At 41.0% G+C, this 22,880-nt stretch overlaps 1 protein-coding gene and 1 pseudogene across 2 annotated transcripts in view; one reads left to right on the forward strand and one right to left on the reverse strand.

Annotated features, from left to right (window-relative positions):
* Positions 1–12,367, reverse strand: part of LOC129826221 (adhesion G-protein coupled receptor D1-like) — a 51,120-nt gene extending 38,753 nt beyond the window's left edge. The window contains exons 1-13 of one of the 2 annotated variants that reach the window (XM_055886706.1): positions 11,939–12,367; positions 11,803–11,842; positions 11,325–11,441; positions 10,480–10,578; positions 9,731–9,853; positions 9,334–9,510; positions 5,622–5,879; positions 4,491–4,558; positions 3,739–3,894; positions 3,553–3,609; positions 2,806–2,935; positions 2,245–2,352; positions 671–746 (exon numbers count right to left, since the gene is read on the reverse strand). In XM_055886706.1, coding sequence (XP_055742681.1) covers positions 671–746; positions 2,245–2,352; positions 2,806–2,935; positions 3,553–3,609; positions 3,739–3,894; positions 4,491–4,558; positions 5,622–5,879; positions 9,334–9,510; positions 9,731–9,853; positions 10,480–10,578; positions 11,325–11,441; positions 11,803–11,842; positions 11,939–11,992 — 1,463 coding nt within the window. In that variant the 5' untranslated portion in view covers positions 11,993–12,367. The remainder of the gene's footprint in view (positions 1–670; positions 747–2,244; positions 2,353–2,805; positions 2,936–3,552; positions 3,610–3,738; positions 3,895–4,490; positions 4,559–5,621; positions 5,880–9,333; positions 9,511–9,730; positions 9,854–10,479; positions 10,579–11,324; positions 11,442–11,802; positions 11,843–11,938) is intronic. The other variant, XM_055886707.1, reaches the window with a different exon arrangement.
* Positions 12,368–13,282: 915 nt separating this feature from the next.
* Positions 13,283–21,034, forward strand: LOC129825898 (syntaxin-2-like; annotated as a pseudogene).
* The last annotated feature ends 1,846 nt before the right edge of the window (positions 21,035–22,880 follow it).

Below are 22,880 nucleotides of genomic sequence, written 5' to 3' on the forward strand. Positions count from 1 at the left end.
GTTTTATATCAAACAAGATTGTTTACGCTTAGACCACCAAATTACTTTAATCAAATTCATGTAAAATATTTATTTCACAGAATTATCGTAATATGCTTTGCCTATTATTGGGAAAAGAAGTGTGTGGCCAAGTTCCTGTATGAAGTTAACGGCAGGGTGTATCAGCCAGTGGCGGTTAAGTGGTGAGATGAGAGATAGCCTGGTTGGAGGCTGATAAGGAATGGCCCCAGGCATGATCTGTTACGGACAACAGGAAACAGGGCGCCACTCCGCCAGGGGACCACCACGGACACACAGGAAGTGATCCTGGCTGATGCTCAGAGCACTTATCGCTATAACATCCCTTAGATCCTCTGAGATCACTTCTTCTCAATGACTGTAATTCTTAATTGCAAGGCGTGCAAAGTAAACTATTTACTTTATTGCATCCTTTTCTGATTGGTCCCCAAACAGATGCTTTGACAACCTCAAGCCTCTTCTGAATGCTTGTAAATGAGAATATTATATTCCTTTTTGCAGGCTCTAAACTTACTTTAAACAGTGCTGTCTACTGTACTGTGTTTGGTCAGGATAACTTTATATCACACATTTAAGTGATTCATAATTCCTACACAGAGCATTCCTGTTTGGTATGATCAGGGCTTTTAATGTGTCCTCCCATCCCCCTTACCTGGTCCTGAGTGGGCTGATCTCTCTGTAGTAGTTGTGCATGTTGTGGTAGAAAAGACCTACGATTGTGGTTTGGGCTGAGGTGGAAAAAGGGAGGGAGAGGGAGGGAGGAGGTAAGGGGGAGGGAGGGAGGGAAAGAGTGGTCAAAGGTGAAACACAGACTCATAGCAGGGTTGAGAATGTGATGAGGCATTGCTAAAATGCTCACAGTGAGGGGAACTTAATTAAGCAGCCTCGCTGCCTCAAGTTGGCACTCCCTGACTAATTGGAGAGCTGTATGCTCACACACGGGTGAGACGGAGGGGGACACCACGTGTGTGTTGGGAAATGATGCAAGTCACAGTGCCATGACTGAAACAGTACAGCAGGAGGCCTGTGCCCAACTCTTATACACTCTCACCACCACGTAGGCAATCTACAACATGGTAACTACTTAGAGAGGGATCGGAAACGCTTGACGGTCAAAGTACCATTTTCATGAAATAAAATCTACCTCAATGAGTAAGAAAACAAACACTGGTGTTGAAAATACATTGTGTATGAAATAATCTGAATTCATATCACAAGTCAAGGTTTTGAATCTAATGAACTTTGAATGTAATGACTGTAATGCCCCCTACCAGACCTTTGTAGGTATCAGTTGGTGGCCAGTTTGCCTATAAAGCTTTCCAAAGGAAGAAAGAAAATAATAGAAAAGGCATAATCTGCATCTTTTTATGAATACTTAGAAGTATCTCAGTCCAAGAGAATTAAAAAAAATCGGTAACACTTTCTCTGCACTTAATTGACTTATAAAAACGACACTTGGTGCCTTTAATACAGTATGCCATCTGTCAGGACACACAACGCTACATTAACTCAATCTAGGAGTGTAAGTTGCCAGCAGTAACATTTATATTCAATTTCTGATAATGAGGTTTTAATAGATTATTAAAATGGTTTATTTAAAAGTTAGTGTAGCAACGCAGGGTGTTTGGGGGCCAGGTGGAGCCAAATGGATCTGACCCTAACACAAGTCCAACAAACACAGTTTTAATACTGCCGTAATTACTGCCAAACCAGCATTCACAGCGCCGCTAAGAATGGGCTAAGTAAATCAATTAGTTCACTGTGAGTGGAGGGGTTTCTTTTGAATGGAGAGTAAAGTGGATGAAAAGCATCCCTCTCTGTCTGTCTCCGGTGTGTCTAAAATAGTCAGTGATACATTGCCTCTCTGCATAGAAGACATACAGTACTGTGGCTGTAATCCTGTACTTTAAAGTCTCACAAGCAGTTTCACGGTGGCTCTCTCACACAATACCATTGCTATGTTAAAGGTCTTTAAACCTATCATCATAATAAACTTCTGCCCAATAGCAAGACCTTACAGAAAAAATGGCCAGTATTTATTCACATTCAAGCCAATGAAACTATGTGCTGAGGAGGAGTAAGAGCCAGACACAAAAGAAAGATGAGCATATGTTACATTCGAGCAGTGTAATACACACACAAAATATGAATTGCTGTGAGAGAGTGAGTATTTCAATGTATTGTATGTTTTTAGAACAAGAGTGAAATGGGATGTAGGACACTCACACTGCATGGTGAACGCCTCGCCGGGCACTGAGATGTAGTTCTTTCCTTGCATGGGGAAGCGGTAATGAGGAAGATTGTAGTTCTGTGGAATCTTCATCAGAGAGTAATCTATTGGGGTCGGGGGTTGGAAACAGAGAGCGAGGGAGCACTGTGAGTGGTTAACTAACTCCAACACCAGGCCTGGAGGGGTTCTGACAGGGAGCCAAAAGCACAGTGTTATCTGCTGGTGGTGATGATTCATGGGCGGATCAAAGATTTGACTGAGCCCCTGGGAGAGAGACGACGCAGGCTTGTCCACAGGAAAACAAAATATCATGCCAAACTAACCCCTACCAGGGGGAAATGAGTTGCATGGAAAGGACCATGGTTATCTAAGCTTGATCAGATCTCTATCTTCTGAGGGAAACATACCGTATGGAGACAGTTAGTTCAAAACTCTACTTGAACTTCCTTCTTAGTACAGTAACTCTCAACCCTAACTTGTTCTTTTTACAGTAAGATACCACAGTTTGTGGGTCATACAGTACAGTCAGGAGAGAGTTGCGTCGTCATGGTACTGACCTGCTACAAAGGACTTTCCTCCCAGTGAGATGAGAGATTGGGGGCTGGGGCTGGAATCCAGGCTGGACACCATCTGGACCATCACGTTGTCCACTGTCTCAATCAGCCCACTGACCACTGGGCTGGACTCCTGCTCCAAACGGTCACACTTATAGAGACACACTGGCAACTTATTGTATCTACTGTATTTTGAGAGTTGGTAAACTGTCACTGATAGACCATAAAACCAAATAGTAGCATGGGTTAAGAGTCTTATCAGCTGGGACGATATTCACTGTATTACTGTAAATGCCATCTGACTTCCTTTTGATGGTGCTCTCCACGTCCAAGTCCAAAGTTGTCATGCACTAAGAACGTCTGGTTCAGCTTGCTCATATGAAAACAAGCACGCCTGTTCAGTGTGTATAGAACATTGTAACGACAAACTCGTAACGACAAATGTCTCTCTGTTCAGGAATTCCTGTGATGTCACGTGTGAGAGCGCTGAACTTGAGCCTGAATGAATGTGATCATATTCACAGTTTACTATCATATAGCTAGTTTGCTGTAAACCCACACAGTGACTTCACAGAGATATCATGAACTCGATATATTTCATATTTTTTATTTCTAATGTGTTCTTGTTCTACCTTATGTTATTTTTACTACTACATTGATATTGATTAGTGCAATGTTGGGTTTAGAGCTCCAAGAAAGACATTTCACTGTACTTATGCACGTGACATTAAAAACTTGAAACGTACTTACCTCATCTTCCCTGGCCACTTCAGAAGACAACACCTCCTCCACACTCTTCAGAAAAGCCTGGGCGGGACACAACAACACATCATGTCTGTGATCTGAAACAAACTATTACATCCTACTTTGGTGTGTGTGTGTTCGTGTGTGTGCCTTCGTGCGCACTTGCATGTATATATCCTTGTGTTCCTGTACCTGTGTGAAGTTGTCGGCAGTGTCGTGGGGGATGGTCTTGTTGGGCAGGCTGAATGGCAGAGACTCCAGGAAGCCTAACATGGGCACGGGGTCCTGGGAGCTGTGGATCTCCTCACTCAGCTTGGTGATGATAGAATAGGACACATCTGCGACTCCCTGAGGGACAAAACACCAGGCATTACCCTCCACAGAAACTCTCCAAAGACCAGAATGGGACCAATATACACAGGAACACATTTTGTGACCATTACCTTTAGTAAGAACTCTTTCTGGATAGAAGTCTGCTGTAAAAGACTGCTGGTCTTTTTCCAGCGTCATGCCCTACAGGGACCCATTTTGTGCTGTGTTGAACAGCTGTCTCTACTTTCTTCACTCTACGCCCACAACTGCCATTTAATAGACAGGAGAGGTCTATTCACTTGTGTTCTCAATATCCCCTTTTCCAATTCCTCAGTCTTAAAGGGAAAAAAATGGTTCCATAAGAAATTAATTGTTTGTGTTTATTGCAGTTCAACCACCAGCCTTCTACCTCATTTCCTGCGAGGTTGCTGTGTGTCTGTTCTAGTAGTAAAACCCTGAAAAGGGTTTAAAATATCCACTTTCCCATGGTAAGAGGTCAATCTGTTTAAATCACCAAATTTCAAATCAAGTCAAATCGTACTGGTCACATACACATGTTTAGCAGATGTTATTGCGGATGTAGCAAAATGCTAATGACTAGACCCCATTGTGTTGAGAAGTTGAGAACTCACCAGTGTTTGCATCGTAGAGGAGACTTCTTTAGGAACGCTTGTTGTGGTAGGGTAAGTCAAAGTATCACCTAGTTGGAGAAATACAAGAGTCCCATTAGCAGTGCTCTTCCACCTGTCATCAATAGCAACACTAGCTAGATGCCAAATAGAACGCTTAGAGAAGTGCTGGAATTGTTCAGGCCACAGAGATTCCTGATTCCTTGGTACGTGTCTGCTGATGGTGGACCTTCCCCCAGCCGGGGATAGATGAAAAGAAGTGCTGTGCTATTGTACCTGCTCTTTAGATAATCAACCGCCAGATACATCACTGAGGTACTGTACAAGCCAAAGAGATGTTAGAAGGAAGTCATGACATCATGCTGTCTGTAAATAACACATCAATTAGTGCACTTAGCAACAATAAATGACCATATATGGTTTTACATTAGGAACATCCCTTCCAACAGTATGCTCTTCTTTAGTCCCATTCATTATCTGCAGGTATAACATATTAAAACACTTTCCATAACCATAACAACCTTCTTGTTCATGTCTGTTATGTCTGAGAAAATGAAGGCTATGCCTTCATGCAACGTGACCACCTGAGTCCTCCACAATGGGGTCTAATCATTAGACAAAAACCCAGGGAATGGGTGTCCAGACCCAAATTATTCCTATTTTCCATAAGCATGACAAGTGATTCATCCATTTTTACTATCTTATACACATTTCACCATGCTCTGAATAACATTTCTCGGACCATACAGAGGACATTGTCCATTTCTTTTGAGTTTCAGAATAATTCTAGACCACACAAGATAAATCAAAGCAGCAATGAAAAAGGTCATTATGGTTTTAAAAAACTTCGGTCACTCAGTTTAACGTCAGTTGAGTCCTCGAATCTGAAACCAAACTTTTATGGTGTGTGAGATGATTTTAAGATGAGGAGGATTTGTACGGTTTAATGTCTTGTTGTGTATTCCATGCGTCAGTACTGTGCATGGAATGTCAATGGCAATGACCAAGATGCAAATAACTTTTTAACCCCAATCTCCTCACATAAGTCAAGGGGAAAGTGTGAAGATAGTGAACATTTCACATCACGGAAAAAAGAGTGGAACATTCCAGACTGACGGTGACATCTGACATTACCTATGGCAGCTTTGTAGTACATGAGGATCTCCTCTGGTGACAGGGCCCTCTCCCAGATGACAAACTCATCAAAGGCCCCTGTCACGTAGTGTCCATAGGACTGCTCATTTCCTGTCCCAATGACCAGGTCAGGGTAAGGGTCCCCATAGTTCATGGACACGTTGCCAGTGGGGTCGCTGGTGTTGAACGTCCCGTTGATGTAGATGTTGAGACCGTCCGTCAGGGTCCAAGTGAACAGAATGTGGGTCCAGAAGGGCCCTGAAAGGGAAGAGAGAGGAGAAATCATAATTAGGACTTCACCTTCCCTTCACCTAAAGTATTGATCTACTCTTTGTATGTGGGTATTATAGCCTACAGTATGTCACACATATTACAATTGTGCTTTTCCACTATATCCACCCAATATGTCCCCATGTTCCACTCCAACCATTCAGTCAGCATCTCCATTCTATTCCTTCAAATGTTTCCAATAGACTTCTCCAAAGATGAAATAACATCTCCAGTTCTTCTGAGGTAAACGGACAATAAAGAGAATCCCAAAAGACAATACATTCACTGTGAACACTTGCACCAGCAGAGGCTGGTTCAGAGTGTTAAAACACAGCTATCCTATAGGGATTGGCTTAAACACAAACCAACAACTTCCCCATTCACGCTTTCAATCTCTCTTTCCTTTTAGTCTCTCCCGCTATTTTAGCTAGAAATGTTTCTGTTGCAGGTTAGGCTGGGACACATTGTGACAAGGTCTACTGAACCAGTCATGTCTCCTGGTACTGGTACAGGTGTCATAAGAGCTGGTTCAGTCATAGATCTGTTATGAGCCAAAGGCTAAACAGCTGCATGGTGAAATGGTGACATATCGTCATGTCAAATTATAAGAACCAGATGTTTGATATTCTGTAAGTAATAATCAAATAAATCAAAAGTACACATGAAGTCCTGACGCCTCATATATATAACCTTAATTAATTGTAACAAAAACAAGACGACGGAAGACATTTGAGAATGTGAAAAAAAAATCTTCTAAAAAACAATGACTGGTAAATGTTTCTTTCTTATTCAAAGAACCTGCAGTGCACAGAGCGACATGATATGTTTTCCTCCAGAAATAGCAGATCTGAGATTGTAAGGGATGGAGAAATAGTTTTGCCCATGTAGAATGTTTATGTTATTTCAATGACTTAATTTAGAGTCCACTTGGACCTGTAAGTTTGAAATACAGCGCATTCGGAAAGTATTCAGACCCCTTCCCTTTTTCCACATTTTGTTACGTTACAGTCTTATTCTAAAATGGATTAAATAACACATTTTCCTCATCAATCTACACACAATACCCCATAATGACAAAGCAAAAGCAGAATTTTTTGAAATGTTTGCAAATGTATTAAAAATGAAAACCAGAAATACTTTATTTACATAAGTATTCAGACCCTTTGCTATGAGATTTGAAATTGAGCTCAGGTGCATCCTGTTTCCATTGATCATCCTTGAGATGTTTCCACAGCTTGACTGTAGTCCACCTGTGGTAAATTCAATCGATTGGACATGGTTTGGAAAGGCACACACCTGTCTATATAAGGTCCCACAGTTGACAGTGCATGTCAGAGCAAAAACAATAACAGCCATGAGGTCGAAAGAATTGTCCGTAGAGCTCCGAGACAGGATTATGTCGAGGCACAGATCTGGGGAAGGGTACCAAAAAATGTCTGCAGCATTGAAGGTCCCAAAGAACACAGTGGCCTCCATCATTCTTAAATGTCAGAAGTTTGGAACCACCAAGACTCTTCCTAGAAACTACCAGAAGGACAACCACCTCTGCAGCACTCCATTAATCAGGCCTTTATGGTAGAGTGGCCAGACAGAAGCTACTCCTCAGTCAAAGGCACATGACAGCCTGCTTGGAGTTTGCCAAAAGGCACCTGAAGGACTCTCAGACCATGAGAAATAAGATTCTCTCAAAACACAGCCAAGACAAAGCAGAAGTGGCTTCGGGACAAGTCTCTGAATGTTCTTGTGTGGCCCAGCCAGAGCCCGGGCTTGAACCCAATCTAACATCTCTGGAGAGACCTGAAAACGCTCCCCATCCAACCTGACAGAGCTTGAGAAGATCTGCAGAGAAGACTGTTAGAAACTTCCCAAACACAGGTGTGCCAAGCTTGTAGGGTTATACCCAAGAAGACTTGAGTCTGTAATCGCTGCCAAAGTGCTTCAATAAAGTACTGAGTAAATCGTCTGAATACTTATGTCAATGTGATATTTACAAAAATGTCTAAAAACCCGTTTTTGCTTTGGCATTATGGGGTATTGTGTGTAGATTGATGAGGGAAAAAAACGAATGAATCTATTTTATAATAAGGCTGTAACGTAACAAATGGTGAAGTGTGATTCATTCCTCCAGAGAACGCGTTTCCGCTGCTCCAGAGTCCAATGGCGGCGAGCCTTACACCACTCCAGCCAACGCTTGGCATTGCACATGGTGATCTTAGGCCTGTGTGCGGCTGTACGGCCATGGAAACCCATTTCATGAAGCTCCCAAAGAACAGTTCTTGTGCTGACGTTGCATCCAGAGGCAGTTTGGAACTCGGTAGTGAGTGCAACCGAGGACAGACGATTTTACGCACTACACACTTCAGCACTCGACGGTTCCCTTCTGTGAGCTTGTGTGGCCTACCTCTTCGCGGCTGAGCCGTTGTTGCTCTTAGACGTTTCTACTTCACAATAACAGCATTTACAGTTGACCGGGGCAGCTCTAGCATGGCAGAAATGTGAAGATCTGACTTGTTGGAAAGGTGGCATCCTATGACGGTGCCACGTTTAAAGTCACTCAGTAAGGCCATTCTACTGCCAATGTTTATCTATAAAGATTGCATGGCTGTGTGCTCAATTTTATACACCTGTCAGCAAAGGGTGTGGCTGAAACCTCCGAATCCACTCATTTGAAGGGATGTCGACATACTTTTGTATATATAGTGTACATATGCAGTATTTAGAATGCTGTTCAGTATTTACTGTAGTTATACAACAATATGGAAACAGGCTTGCCAGTAAAAAGTAACACATTTATAGTTTTAGATAAAGAATTAATTGAGTCCATTATTGAATCCATTATTGAATCCATAAAATCTCTCTGGGACCAACAGTATCTGCTGATGATTGTAGCTCCATCTACATACAATCAACCAAAACATTTACATTTATGGTTAAAAATGAAAACATTATTGAAAACCACAATACTTTCCTCATGCATTCATATAAGAATATGTATAAAAATCCCCCAAAATATATATTTTTTTTCATTATTCCTCCCAGAACAGGTTTATATAAAAAAGGTTTTATTATTGTTAAGAATCATAATGAATTTGACCAACTTTTTCACCTTAATGGTTTTCCTTTTTTTAAAGGGATACTTTGTGATTCTGGCAGTGAAGCCGTTTATCTACTTACCCAGAGTCAGATGAATTTGTGGATACCATTTTTATGTTTCTGTGTCCAGTATGAAGGTAGTTAGAGGTAGTTTTGTGAGCCAATGCTAACAAGCGTTAGCACAATGGAAGTCTATGGGTATCTGCTAGCATTAGCGCAATGACTGGAGGTGCTAAAGAAAGCTAACAACTGCACGTAGACATAAAAATGGAATCCATGAGTTAATCTGACTCTGTGTATGTAGATAAAGGGCCTCGTTGCCAAAATCCCAAAGTATCCCTTTAAATACCTGGTATATTGATGTTAGCCCTCCACCTCTTCGAGTTGCCTCGTGTGTAGAACTCTACGTATCCAGCGTAGGCATTGGCATAGACAGAGAAGCCATTGGAGATGACTTTCCCTCCAGAGGCTATTGCAAAACGTGACTCTGCCTCCTGGTTCTTCCAAAAGAAGGAAAATGTTATTCCTGAAAAACATGAACATAGATTTATTAAAGATTTAAAAATAGGGGAAATAGTTTCAGACCACAAATCATGCTAATTATAATACATTTAGATCTACATTAAATGCCATAAATTCGAATTTTGTGAGTTACCCCATTAGATAGTCACTTATGATTTGTGAAAATATTACACATCCACTGTGTAGAATGTTGGGAAGATGAGATCGAGTGAGGCAGAACTCACCCTCAGGACCACACAGAGTTGGGTCACTAATGCAGGAGTTCTGGTAGTTCCCAAAGTGGAGAAAGGTGCCGCCATTATCTCCATTCAGATAGATGCCCTTGTTGACCATCCCTTCAACTATGTCTACAGGAGGATGAAATAACAACATTATTTTGCCTGATGCGAAAAAGAGGCACATTTGTCTCTGAAGTAGGCTTTTAGGCAAATCAGTATCATCGATTTATGAACGGATTCTCTGAACTGCACCAAATATTGTGTGTTTCCACTGCATAACGATCTACCATTTTAAGAATGGTAGCCAGCTACGACCCAAGGATTTATCTTGGATGTTCTCCTGCCTTAAATCATGTCAGCAGACAAAATGAAATCGTCCTGGTGTATTGAGGTTCAAAAATCAAGCTCATCTTTACAGCACTCGAGAAACAGATCTGATAACCTCCATACTCAAAGCTTGTCTAATCACAATTTACACACTGCAGTCTCTGCTCTTTTTCCAGTGAAGAAAACAACTGTCTCTCCCTGACTACACACACCGTCTTACACACACACACACACACAGACAAATTCAACACCTTCAGGTAACAGTGTGTGACACACTCATGGCAACTATTGGGTGAGCTGGTACACAATGTACAAAACAATGGCTCTGAAAAACCTTAACATGATAGATAGCACTACAGTAACACCAACAGAACAGGGTGACTGACTATACACACAAATTAATTTCAGTGAGCAGTGATTTTCCTCACCTACTGTTGCAGAAATGTTAGTGTAGGCAGAGTCATTGGTATACACAGAGGAAGAGTTATGGGAGGAAGGGAGCACAGTGTGCTTGTGGATTTGGAGAGCTGGATGAAACATAGAAAACAAACAGACAAGGGAGAAAAAGGTGATTCACATACATACACATGAATAACACAAAACAACCAGAGGACACACCAGACCAGTGAGAGTCAAACACAGACACTAGGCATTGTGAGGGATGTGGTGCGTGAGCAGGGATGAGATTAAGTGTGATGTTGGGCTCAGTAAACAGTGCTCAAGAAGGAACAGATCAATCATTCCCCCTTTTTTTAGGATCAAAGCACATTTTGTGTGGAAATATTCTAAAACTGTTCTAGACCTGATGCTTCACAATTATTGCCCCATTTAAGAATGTTATTGGTGCTTCCATAGTTAAAATAATACAGTAAGGTTTTTGGAAATCAGTTTAGCAAACAAGACAGTTCATTCAATAGTTTTAGCATTAATCTGGAAAGTCTGCATCAAATATACCTGGGGGTGAAGGATAAGCTTTGTATCCCATTTTGTTTATTATAACACCACAGTGCTTTGATGTACATTAACAGGGGTGTAAGGTAGCCTTCAGACTTATTGTCTTGACTCTCTACTTTGTTCATTTGTTTTTGCAAATTTGATTGCAATCAAATTTGAGCACTGCACAGAGCTGCACCTTTTAAAGCAAGGACTTGGTGGCTGCAAGACGGACAAAAAGGTGAATTGAAAGTAGGAGTGAATAACAGCTGTAGACCATGCAGATAAAGAATATAAAAGACGGGGTATTCTGTTCCTAAGTATAGGTCTATGCACATACTTATATCACTTCCATTAACATGACCTGGTCTGTTTCCAATCTGGTCCCACAGTCCATGGATCCCGTCCACCGAATCCAGCGGCCAATAGTGTGAGGCCGTGGCCAAGACCTGCAGGCCTGGACGGAGAGTTCATGGGTAAACAAAGCTGGGACTTCTCCCTAATCATGCTATTTCAATTAGTTATGTTCCTGGCATTGCTCAGTGTGTCTTTTAGGATTAAAAAGATAAACGATACAGCTCAAGTGTTGATGTTTGGGTATCTCATTCAATAAACACATTTTGTATTGCTTAATAAACCACTATTACCATAAGTTACACTTATGGTAAACCATAACCAATAATTAATCATCCCAACATTATATATATTTAGCTAAATTACCAATAATACTCATCATATGCTGTAGGTTAATTTCAGACACAATATAAAACATCAAGCTAAGGGAATCCACATTTAACATGAAGTATAATTTGATTTACCTGGATGCTTGGATGGCTTTGGCTTTACTTCACCATTAACCTGTAAATAAATCAAATAAACTCAACATTGCAACATTGCAGTAGTCTTCCTACACATAATGGTGAAGGACATTAAAAAAATAACTGTTTAAATTACCCGAATCAAAGTGACAAAAGTAGTTACAAACAGAATTTCGAATAATAGTTCCATGGCTTGATTACAACTACAAATAGATTATATATATATATACATATATATAATGATTATTGTTGTTTAAATCCCCAATGAACGATCGATCCAGAAAGCATAAATCATTATTCCAAGATGCTGAAAAAAAAAGCTATCTTCTTCTCTGGGTATTTATTAGTCCATGTCTCCAATAAAGAAAACGTTCTCCCAAAACTTAACATTTTGTAAAACTGCAATAAAACTAAGCGGTGACATCATAATTATAAAGTGCGTGTCGATTCAAAATTTCCCCAAAAGTTGGTAATCCATGTCTCTCAATACAGAAATAAGAAATATTGCACTATTTCAGCGACGGGTTTGGGTACTTGTTGCTTGATGCGCTCTGCTGTCTGTCTATACTAGGTTTGCACTGAGTGGAGGAATTCTCCGGGCTGTTCGATTGGATGTGGGAATACAAAACGTGATGTCATTTTTTTAGAGCATTGGAACCCAAGGTGGGGCCTAGTGTGCGTAAATAGCAAATATCAAGTGCGTAGCCTAATTAGAGTAATGGCGTGCGCATAGGCCTACTGTCCAAAATATATTTAAAAAACATATAAAAACCAATAGAGATTTCATCTACAAAATTACAGACCTGTGTCCTTTTGACTTGTCAGAACAAAAAGGACAGTGATGCTGATGGACAGGAATGGATGCTGACTGTATTTTAGGCTATTTATTTGGACTGTCATCTTTATGAAGGGAATAGAAAAGGCACATATTCAGGTGCACTGATGTAAGCAGGTATGAAGCCCAATCGAATTCCTTAGACCTAAATTGGATTGAGTGAATTGAAAGTCGATATTCTCAGGAAAATCGACATGAATTAGTCTGGTAATTTACTAACAGGCCTATCTACTGTACTCATACCTGAAGTCAAATCCATCGCTGTAGGAAGCCTTCATCTAATTGTGACTCCTGTTTCATGTTCTTTATCCTTTGGGTCTATTGTAGACTAATGGCCTGAACATAGAAATATAATTACTACAACCACAACCTAGTCTAAAATAAACTATTCTTACATGTTGGAAATTGGTGGCCGGTAGATTTGGAATCACCTGCGTCCAGGTGAATCATGGCGGGAAAAGGAAAGGAGATAACACGAGAGGAGGCCGCTCACAACCGCACACGATACAGTATGTTATTAAACATCGCCACTGTGTGGCTAATAACTTGAACAACAACTGCAGTCACAGGAGTAGTGCTGGGTGCGAGCCTCCTCTGGCAGAGAGGCGTATCCCATTCCGACAAGCTTGTAGGAGCATCATGCGAATTATGTTGTCTGCCACAACCAGATATATAGCTAGCAAACTAACGGTGCATTTTGGTTGAGGTTTGGTTTTGAGGAGTTGGACAACGTCTCCTTAGCTAATGATTGAAAGAGAATAAACTTTCCCCATCGAAATGGATGTTTGTTGAACTCAGACCTAGCAAGCAAAGTTAGCTAGCCACTTGTACCAGAGCTAGATGCGATGGAGTTGAGAAGTGCATTACTTAGCTAACGTTAGCCAGTCAAAAACGCGTCGAACATAGCAATGAAGGACCGGTTGGGTGAATTAACCGCAATAAGTACATGTAGCCTACTAATATGATGTCACTGATCTAATCAGGCATTAATGTAGCCTTCTTTTGTATTTTATATTCTCTGGGTCTAGGGAATGCAACCTTGGTTGACATGACGTGAGTCGCGTCAGCCAGGCTAAGAATATGCCATGTCATTATAATATCATTGTCTTCAATATCTTGTCAACTTATTTGCTTTTCACACAGTACTGAGCCTCAAATTTATGGGCAGTGTGCAAGAGCCTTTACTCCCTAACAATGGACTGTGTCTTCACACTTTTGTCTTGACAGAGCAGAACACAAGCAGAGGAGGATGTCACAGTTGACAGAGATGGATTTATGAACGGGTTTTTCAGAAGGGCAAGTCAGTACTGTTTGTTTTCAGATGAGCTAGATGATTACTGTAAAATATTGCAAGTGTCTGCATTGAAATAAGACTGAAAATACTGTATGTGCATGACTCAGGTGGAAGAGGTTAGGGGGCAGATTGATAAGATATCTTCTGAAGTGGATGAGGTGAGGAAGAGGCACAGCATGATCCTGTCTATACCCAATCCATATCAGAGTAAGTTGATCATCAATTAAAACCCTCTGTCAGACAGGCCTCCTGAGTGGCGCAGTGGTGTGCGGGGTTCTGGGTTCGAGTCCAGGCTCTGTCGCAGCCGGCCGTGACCGGGAGACCCATGGGGGGCGCACAATTGGCCCAGCGTTGTCCAGGTTAGTGGAGGGTTTGGCGGCAGGGATGTCCTTGTCCCATCGCGCCCTAGTGATTCCTGTGGCAGGCTGGGCGCAGTGCATGCTGACACGGTCGCCAGGTGTATGGTGTTTCCTCCGACACATTGGTGCGGCTGGCTTCCAGGTTAAGTGGGAATTGTGTCAAGAAGCAGTGCGGCTTGGTTGGGCTGTGTTTCGGAGGAGGCACGGCTCTCGACCTTCGCCTCTCCCGAGTCCGTACGGAAGTTGCGGCGATGAGGCCAATTGGATACCACGAATCTGGGGAGAAAAAAGGGTAAATAAATCAAGTCTATTAGGCTATTCCGCCACGTTCCCAAAGTGAAGGCGGTTTGAGATCTAGCTATGTTGTTGCTTCTCTCCTATTTGTTTTCAACATTTATTTTCTCTATACCACAAAGTATGCAATTTAAAGTGTTGAATTCAAAAATTTTACATGACTAAATATAGGCCTTCGTATTTGCATGGTGACTTCTAAAGACATAATAACAAAAATAAACAAACGTTCTTACTTCCTCCAACATCATTGTCCTCCTTCAGGAAGAAACGCATGACTCAATACAAATATATGGCTCGGTGTCTGGAAGCCTGTATAGAAATCAATGCCATGGCCCAGCCTTCGTAGACCAGTCTGTGGGTGGGCTTTGGCTGACCTCTCTAGCAGCAGCAGGGCCATTTTACTGAGGGCTTGGACAAGTTACGCTGTGCTTGTTCAGAGTTGATCCACTGTGGAGACTGAATAGGCATGAGGAGCTAATCAAGGCCTGCATGGACAAAGGCCCTCAGTTGACTCTATAATGCAACACAGCAGTATCAGTATTACCAGCAGCGTAACAAAGTATCAACCATCTGCTACACAATAATACTAACTGGGAATGGCCCAAGAGGGAGTAAATATTTGTTTACCCACAAATTCAGTGATAAGCTGTCTAATGGTTACTATGGGCACACACTGGTTGAATCAACATTGTTTCCACGTCATTTCAATGTAATTATGTTGAACCAATGTGGAACAGTCGTTGGAATTTTCTTCTGCCCAGTGGGTGGTAGGTGTAGTGTTTCTTATCTATATAAATATGAAGAATAGGTTATTATTGTTATAGAAGCGTTGCCAAGTGATATGATTAATGCTAATATTTTTCCAGGACAATTTTGCAAATGTGCAATAATGCATTTATTTTCTGTCGCTGATATTTCCTGAAGAGATGAAAGATGAACTTGACCGGTTGACCAATGAGATCACAAGCAATGCCAACTCTGTGAGAGTTAAGCTTAAATATAATTTTATCACCACCACCACGTACAGTACATTTAAAAAATATTTTTTGTTGTTATTTTGTCATTATTATGACAGGATCAAATGCCTATCCCAAATGCTGCTCGCTAGATTTAGAAAAGGAGATGTGGGGGATTTATCTGAGGTGTTATTATAGCTACTGTAATCACTGTTCTTTCTGTTCTCTGCAGCTATGGAGCAGAGCCTGCCCAAGGATGATGTTTCTAACAGGGTCTCAGTTGATTTCCGTATTCAAAAAACCCAGGTCAGGAAACAATCTTCCTGAGACTCATTCTTCACATTTTTGCGAATTCTTAAAGGTTGTGATTAAGGACAGAGAGATTCTTGGAGGCTAACGTACCTGTATACCTGTATAAGTTTACCATGTCTGCCACTAGGGCTGGGCGATATGTCGATATATATTGTGTAAAGATAGAAAAACGTCTATCGTTTCATATTATGCTTTATTGTTTATTTCGTTGTGTCGCAAATCACACTCTTTACGGCAATATTTTTTGTCAATTGGATGTTGCTTTGCGTTCGGAAGGAAATTTGCAACACAAACAAACATGGAGAAGAGTGAACGTGACACAGAGCACAGAGACCGTACCTAAAATAGGAGCTACTTCGGTCGCATGGACGTGGTTTGGGTATGAAAAGTCTGACACGGACCAGAAAACCGTCCTCTGCAGAATATGCCGCAGGCCGGTCCTGACAACAGGCTCAAACACCACTAACCTCTTTTACCACCTACGCAAGAATCATGTGAAACAGTATGGAGAGAGTCTACGGATGAGACCCAAAAAAGTACAGTCGAGTGCTCAAAACAAACCCCGACTCAGACGTTGCAAGAGGCTTTTGCCCGCGGTACACCATATGGCAAAGAATCATGAAGATGGAAGGAGATAACAGCTGCCGTAACAACTTACATCTGCAAAGACATGGCCACAATTTACACGGCCGAGAAACTGGGGTTTCGTGAGTTGGTGCTAACACTCGACCCAAGGTACCAAATGCCAATACCTTTTATTTGATTAGTATAATTCAACATGTAATAAGAAATAGGCCTTTACATGTGGTCATTTTATGTAAACTATTTATTCATTGAATTTACAGAAAATGTGTATATCGTGATATGTATCGTTATCTGGAAGTGAAATGACCTACAGTTGAAGTCGGAAGTTTACATACACCTTAGCCAAATACATTTAACTCAGTTTTTCACAATTCCTGACATTTATCCTAGTAAAAATTCCCTGTCTTAGGTCAGTTAGGATCACGATTTTATTTTCAGAATGTGAAATGTCAGAATAATAGTAGAGAGAATGATTTATTTCAGCTTTTATTTCTTTCATCACATTCCCAGTAGGTCAGAAGTTTACATACACTCAATTAATATTTGGTAGCATTGCCTTTAAATTGTTTAACATGGGTCAAATGTTTCGTGAAGCCTTCCACAAGCATACCACAATAAGTTGGGTGAATTTTGGCCCATTCCTCCTGACAGAGTTGGTGTAACTGAGTCAGGTTTGAAGGCCTCCTTCCTCGCACACACTTTTTCAGTTCTGCCCACAAATGTTCTATGGGATTGAGGTCAGGGCTTTGTGATGGCCACTCCAATACCTTGACTTTGTTGTCCTTAAGCCATTTTGCCACATCTTTGGAAGTATGCGTGGGGTCAATGTCCATTTGGAATACCCATTTGCGACCTAGCTTTAACTTCCTGCCTGATGTCTTCAATATATCCACATAATTTTCCTTCCTTATGATGCCATCTATTTTGTGAAGTGCACCAGTCCCTCCTGCAGAAAAGCACCCCCACAACATGATGGTGCCACCCCCGTGCTCCACGGTTGGGATGGTGTTCTTCGGCTTGCCAGCCTCACCCTTTTTCCTCCAAACATAACGATGGTCATTATGGCCAAACAGTTCTATTTTTGTTTCATCAGACCAGAGGACATTTCTCCAAGAAGTACGATCTTTGTCCCCATGTGCAGTTGCAAACCGTAGTCAGGCTTTTTTATGGCTTTTTTTGAGCAGTGGCTTCTTCCTTGCTGAGCGGCCTTTCAGGTTATGTCGATATAGGACTCGTTTTACTGTGGATATAGATACTTTTGTACCTGTTTCTTCCAGCATCTTCACAAGGTCCTTTGCTGTGGTTCTGGGATTGATTTGCACTTTTCGCACCAAAGTATGCTCATCTCTAGGAGACAGAACGCATTTTCTTCCTGAGCGGTATGACGGCTGCGTGGTCCCATGGTGTTTATACTTGCGTACTATTGTTTGTACAGATGAACGTGGTACATTCAGGCATTTGGAAATTGCTCCCAAGGATGAACCAGACTTGTGGGGGTCTACAATTTTTTCTGAGGTCTTGGCTGATTTCTTTTGATTTTCCCATGATGTCAAGCAAAGAGGCACTGAGTTTGAAGGTAGGCCTTGAAATACATCCCCAGGTACACTCAAATGATGTCAATTAGCCTATCAGAAGCTTCTAAAGCCATGACATAATTTTCTGGAATTTTCCATGCTGTTTAAAGGCACAGTCAACTTAGTGTATGTTAACTTCTGACCCACTGGAATTGTGAAACAGTGAATTATAAGTGAAATAAACAATTGTTGGAAAAATTACTTGTGTCATGCACAAAGTAGATGTCCTAACTGTCTTGCCAAAACTATAGTTGTTAACAAGAAATTTGTGAAGCGTTTGAAAACGAGTTTTAATGACTCCAACCTAAGTGTATGTAAACTTCCGACTTCAACTGTATATCGGGATATGAGATTTTGGCCAGCCCTATCTGCCACCATATTTTGACATGGCTGTTTGACATCTCACCCTTTCAAAAGTTTGAGCCTTTATCCGCTTTACTGTTGCCAGTGGTTGAAGCTCTCTTTCCTCTATCCTCTCCTTACCTTATGTTTTCTCTAACCCCACAGCACACAGTGCTCTCCAGGATGTTTGTGGATGTCATGACTCAGTACAACGAGACTCAAGTGTCGTTTAGGGAGAGAAGCAATTGAAAGATCCAGAGACAGCTAGAGATAAGTGAGTCACAAACTGGGCCAGCAGCAGGGCAGACAGGAACACGGAAAGGAAACCGACCACACCTAGCCGCTTTCTTTCCCACAAATAATAACACATAGGCTACAGTGTTCACAATTCCAATCAAACTATCATACGATTCCGGTTCCACTCTATGTAATTGTCTATTGTCATGGTATGGATAATGAGGCCATTAGACCAATCAGACTACGGCCACATAAAATATAGGATGATAGTCAAAGATTTGGCTTGAGATGCTAAGGAGACTAGCTGTAAAGAAACCATGGCAGAAACCCGTGTATTGTTCATATGGAGTATTTGTCTTGAATGAGAATAATTGATGATGACAAAAATAGATGTAACCTCTCCCGTCCCTTAGGATACTCCTAATGAGACTCTCTACTACTGCAGACTCCAGATGGAAGAGAAGTGTGTTAGTGTTGCCTCTACACCTGTCTATAGAAAAGCTGGTCACATGGCCAGTGGCGGGCTCATGGCTGTGCTGTAGAGTAATCGTTGATCATAGGTTATATATATTCACTGGGGTGGAAGGGCTTACATGATCCCAGGTTGTTTGTAAGCCACTGTGGGTTTGATCATGTTAGGCAGTGAGGGTTGATTCCCTCTGAGGAATAGCCGCCCTAGATCATAACACTGTGGTTATGACTACAGAGATTTTTCTCCCCATAGAAAAGAGAGAATACGTTTTTTGTTTTCTGCTGATGCTTTAGCACCTGCCCGGTGAAAGTATTTTCTTTCCTGGTTGTATTAATTTTTACATCTGATGTAAGTTCCTCCTCAATCTCCAGCTTTTGTCGGATGCTACTTCCTCATATGCATTATTTTCATAGGACAAATCAGACAACTACCAACACTATCTAGTATACCAAGATAACTCAGGTGGAGGTTTGAACATATTCCAAAACAAATAAAATTCTGTGTAAATGCGACACCAATCATCCCATATGTATGTATTTTAATTAATTATACTGTCTCATTGGCTGTCGTCCTGTCTCCCAACCCCTTCCTCAGATTATTTTGGACTCTTAGATCACGCGGCAGGCCTTGAATGAGATTGAGTCACGGCACCAGGATATCATCCACATGGAGTCCAGCATCAGGGAGCTCCATGCCATGTTCATGGACATGGCCATGTTGGTGGAGAATCAGGTATTGTAGCGCAGTACTGTAAAGCTGTCCAGAATATTATTTGTTCTGTTTTTTGTCAAAACTATATGGAACTCATGTGGTGTTGTCTAAAAGGGGGATATGGTCAACAACATAGAGAAGAATGTCTCCAACGCAGATGAATACATAGGCCGTGCCAAAGAGGAGACCAAAAAAGCTGTGAGATACTAGAAAAAATCCCAGAGGGTAAGTCTCCTTTTCCCCAAACGGAAGGTCACATGGTGCATCTATTAATAATACTGTATAATACTGCTCAAGTTAGACTCTTTTAACCAATGCAATAGCTCTGAATGGGTTTAGTCAGAAAAATAATATTATTTCAGTATCATATACTGATAAGATTTAAAATGTGTAACGAGCATTACCGAAGGTGGCTCCCCTTCCTGTTCGAGTGGCGCTCGGCGGTCGTCGTCGCCGGTCTACTAGCTGCCACCGATCCCTTTTTCCTTTTCGTTTGGTTTTGTCTAATTGTTTTCATCTGTTCATTGTTTGGTTGTTAGGGTGGTGCTATTTAAGTTCGTTTAGCCCGCTTCTGTTTGTGCGGACTTGTCTTTCTGTTTTTGTATGAGGTTGTTCGTTTTATTGGGGTTTTCCACTGTCTAGATTTATTTTTCCAGTGTGTACTGTATTCGAGTTGGATTTTACGCCAATGTTTTGACGTTACCAGTTGTTCTTCTGGTTGGACATTAAAGAGTGGTTTTTCCCCATATCTTTGCTCTCTGCGCCTGACTCCTCACATTTTTCCTCATCGTTTGTAACAAAATGCCAGACAGAATGTCTACATGCCATATTTACTAGGGCTGGGAATTGCCAAGGACCTCACGATATGACGATATTATTGCGATACTTAGGTGCCGATATGATATTTGTGATTCAATACTATGATTTTATTGCTCACTATATACACGTAATAATATCCTAATATGTAACTATCGATTTATTTCCCCCATCACTAATATCTAATGTCTAAAATTAATGTCAAAATGTCTCCATGTCCCAAATCCACAGGCATTGACAGAATATTGGTTTCACTAAAATCAGTGTAGTGTTTTGGGGCACTATAAACCTAATCTAACCACTTTGTTTCTGTCCTTGGCAGAAACTCTTCATCTTTGGCTTTTTTCTATTGATCCTGCTCGTTGTCATTGCACTAATCGTTGGGCTGTCTGTTGGACTAACCAATCCCCTGTATGAGGCCTGTCCTGCTATCTGTCTGAGGTAACTACTTCTGTACATTTCATCAACATCACATTCAACACCTTTCATTTACATTTTTTAACACAATGAGGTACTGTACTTGATAGTAGTTGATGTTAGGCTTAGGCAGTATCCAGATTTGAATATTATCATACCGTCCTTCTCATATCCAGGCATTTACGGTATTACAGGCATAGCACACAAGGATTTGCTAAAAACGCAAGAAAAGCCTATTGGGCCTGTATTACCAGAATGCTAACACAATTAGCACAAACTAATAGCAAAATCACAATGACGCTGTTAGCTAAGTGCTAACGAGCGAAAACGAACAACCTAATTGCAAAGACAGTCAAATCCAGCTCATAAAGTTATAAATTGTGCAAATAAACAAAGTTGTGATGAATGCTTTTTCTGAAGGAAGAGCAGCATGTGTAGCAGAATAATGAGGGAGAACAAAAAACACTAGTAGGAAGCACAGGGAAAAAATGAGCTCTTCCAGAGGTCTTTGACTTCTGGCAGAACGTAATTATAAGATATCTGATGGCAAACATTTAGTAGTGAATTGCATACAAGTGTGACTTCATCACCTCATGTGCGCTGCACAACAGACACTCGCCGATAGATAAAGAAGGCTATGGATTCACCAGCTCCCACTGTCTCCCGTTGTGCTATTTATAAACAAACACGTGACTGGCTCAACTGTACTGGGGGACTACGGAAATTTCATAATGTAAAATAATGTGACAGGTGATATGAAGAACGCAATTTTCTTTATATCCTAACGTATTGCACAAGTTGACTGCAGGTGTTAACTTAAAAATTATCAACAAATATTCAAATTTATTGAAAAACTTTTAATAAATAGTTTTGGCGGTATTAAAAAACCATCCTGTGGCTTTTTCCAAATATTCCGGTATACGGGTATATACGGTATACTTGTCACGGATCTCCCCGGTACTGCTGCTCATTCTGTTCACCAGTTCCGGAGGTCTACGTCACCGGCGTTCTAGGCTTCACTGAACGGGATTCATTATCATCAACCCCAGACTGTCTTGTCTGATTACACACACCTTTTTAAAAAATATATATATTTTTATTTAACCTTTATTTAACCAGGTAGGCAAGTTGAGAACAAGTTCTCATTTACAATTGCGACCTGGCCAAGATAAAACAAAGCAGTTCGACACACAACAACACAGAGTTACACATGGAGTAAAACAAACATATGGTCAATAATACAGTAGAAAAAATAAGTCTATATACAATGTGAGCAAATGAGGTGAGATAAGGGAGGTAAAGGCAAAAAAAGGCCATGGTGGCGAAGTAAATACAATATAGCAAGTAAAACACTGGAATGGTAGATTTGCAGTGGAAGAATGGTACCTGGTTCCCATTTCCCCTGATTAGTATGTTATATATGTTCCCTCTGTCTTTGTCGGTTATTGTTCCCATGTCCGTTGGTGGTGTGAGTATCTATGCGTTGGTGCAGCTGTTATGCTGCGTGCTTTATATATTGTGTATTACGGGTATCGTCCCGTGTCGTTCAACGAGGTTTACCCTCGCTCTTTTGTTTGGGTACAGCCCAGTGTTTTTGTATATGTGTTTGTTTTGTGTTTATTAAAAATCCCTATTGTTTATTCCTGCCCCTTCCTCCAAATCCTTTATACCAGCGTGACAATACTGCCCAAGCCTAGTTGATGTTGAATCACAGTAATGAATAAATTTCCCAAGTTACATTACTAGTAACTACATTCAAGTAGATGACCGATTCCATGTAAAAGTCAACCTGAGCATGTACAAATAATGTTACACATTTCCAAATGAAACCACGTTCATAATTATCCTTTAAAGGCAATGCTACCAAATACTAA

Source organism: Salvelinus fontinalis, chromosome 28, assembly GCF_029448725.1.
Source record: "Salvelinus fontinalis isolate EN_2023a chromosome 28, ASM2944872v1, whole genome shotgun sequence".
Lineage (NCBI taxonomy): Eukaryota > Metazoa > Chordata > Actinopteri > Salmoniformes > Salmonidae > Salvelinus > Salvelinus fontinalis.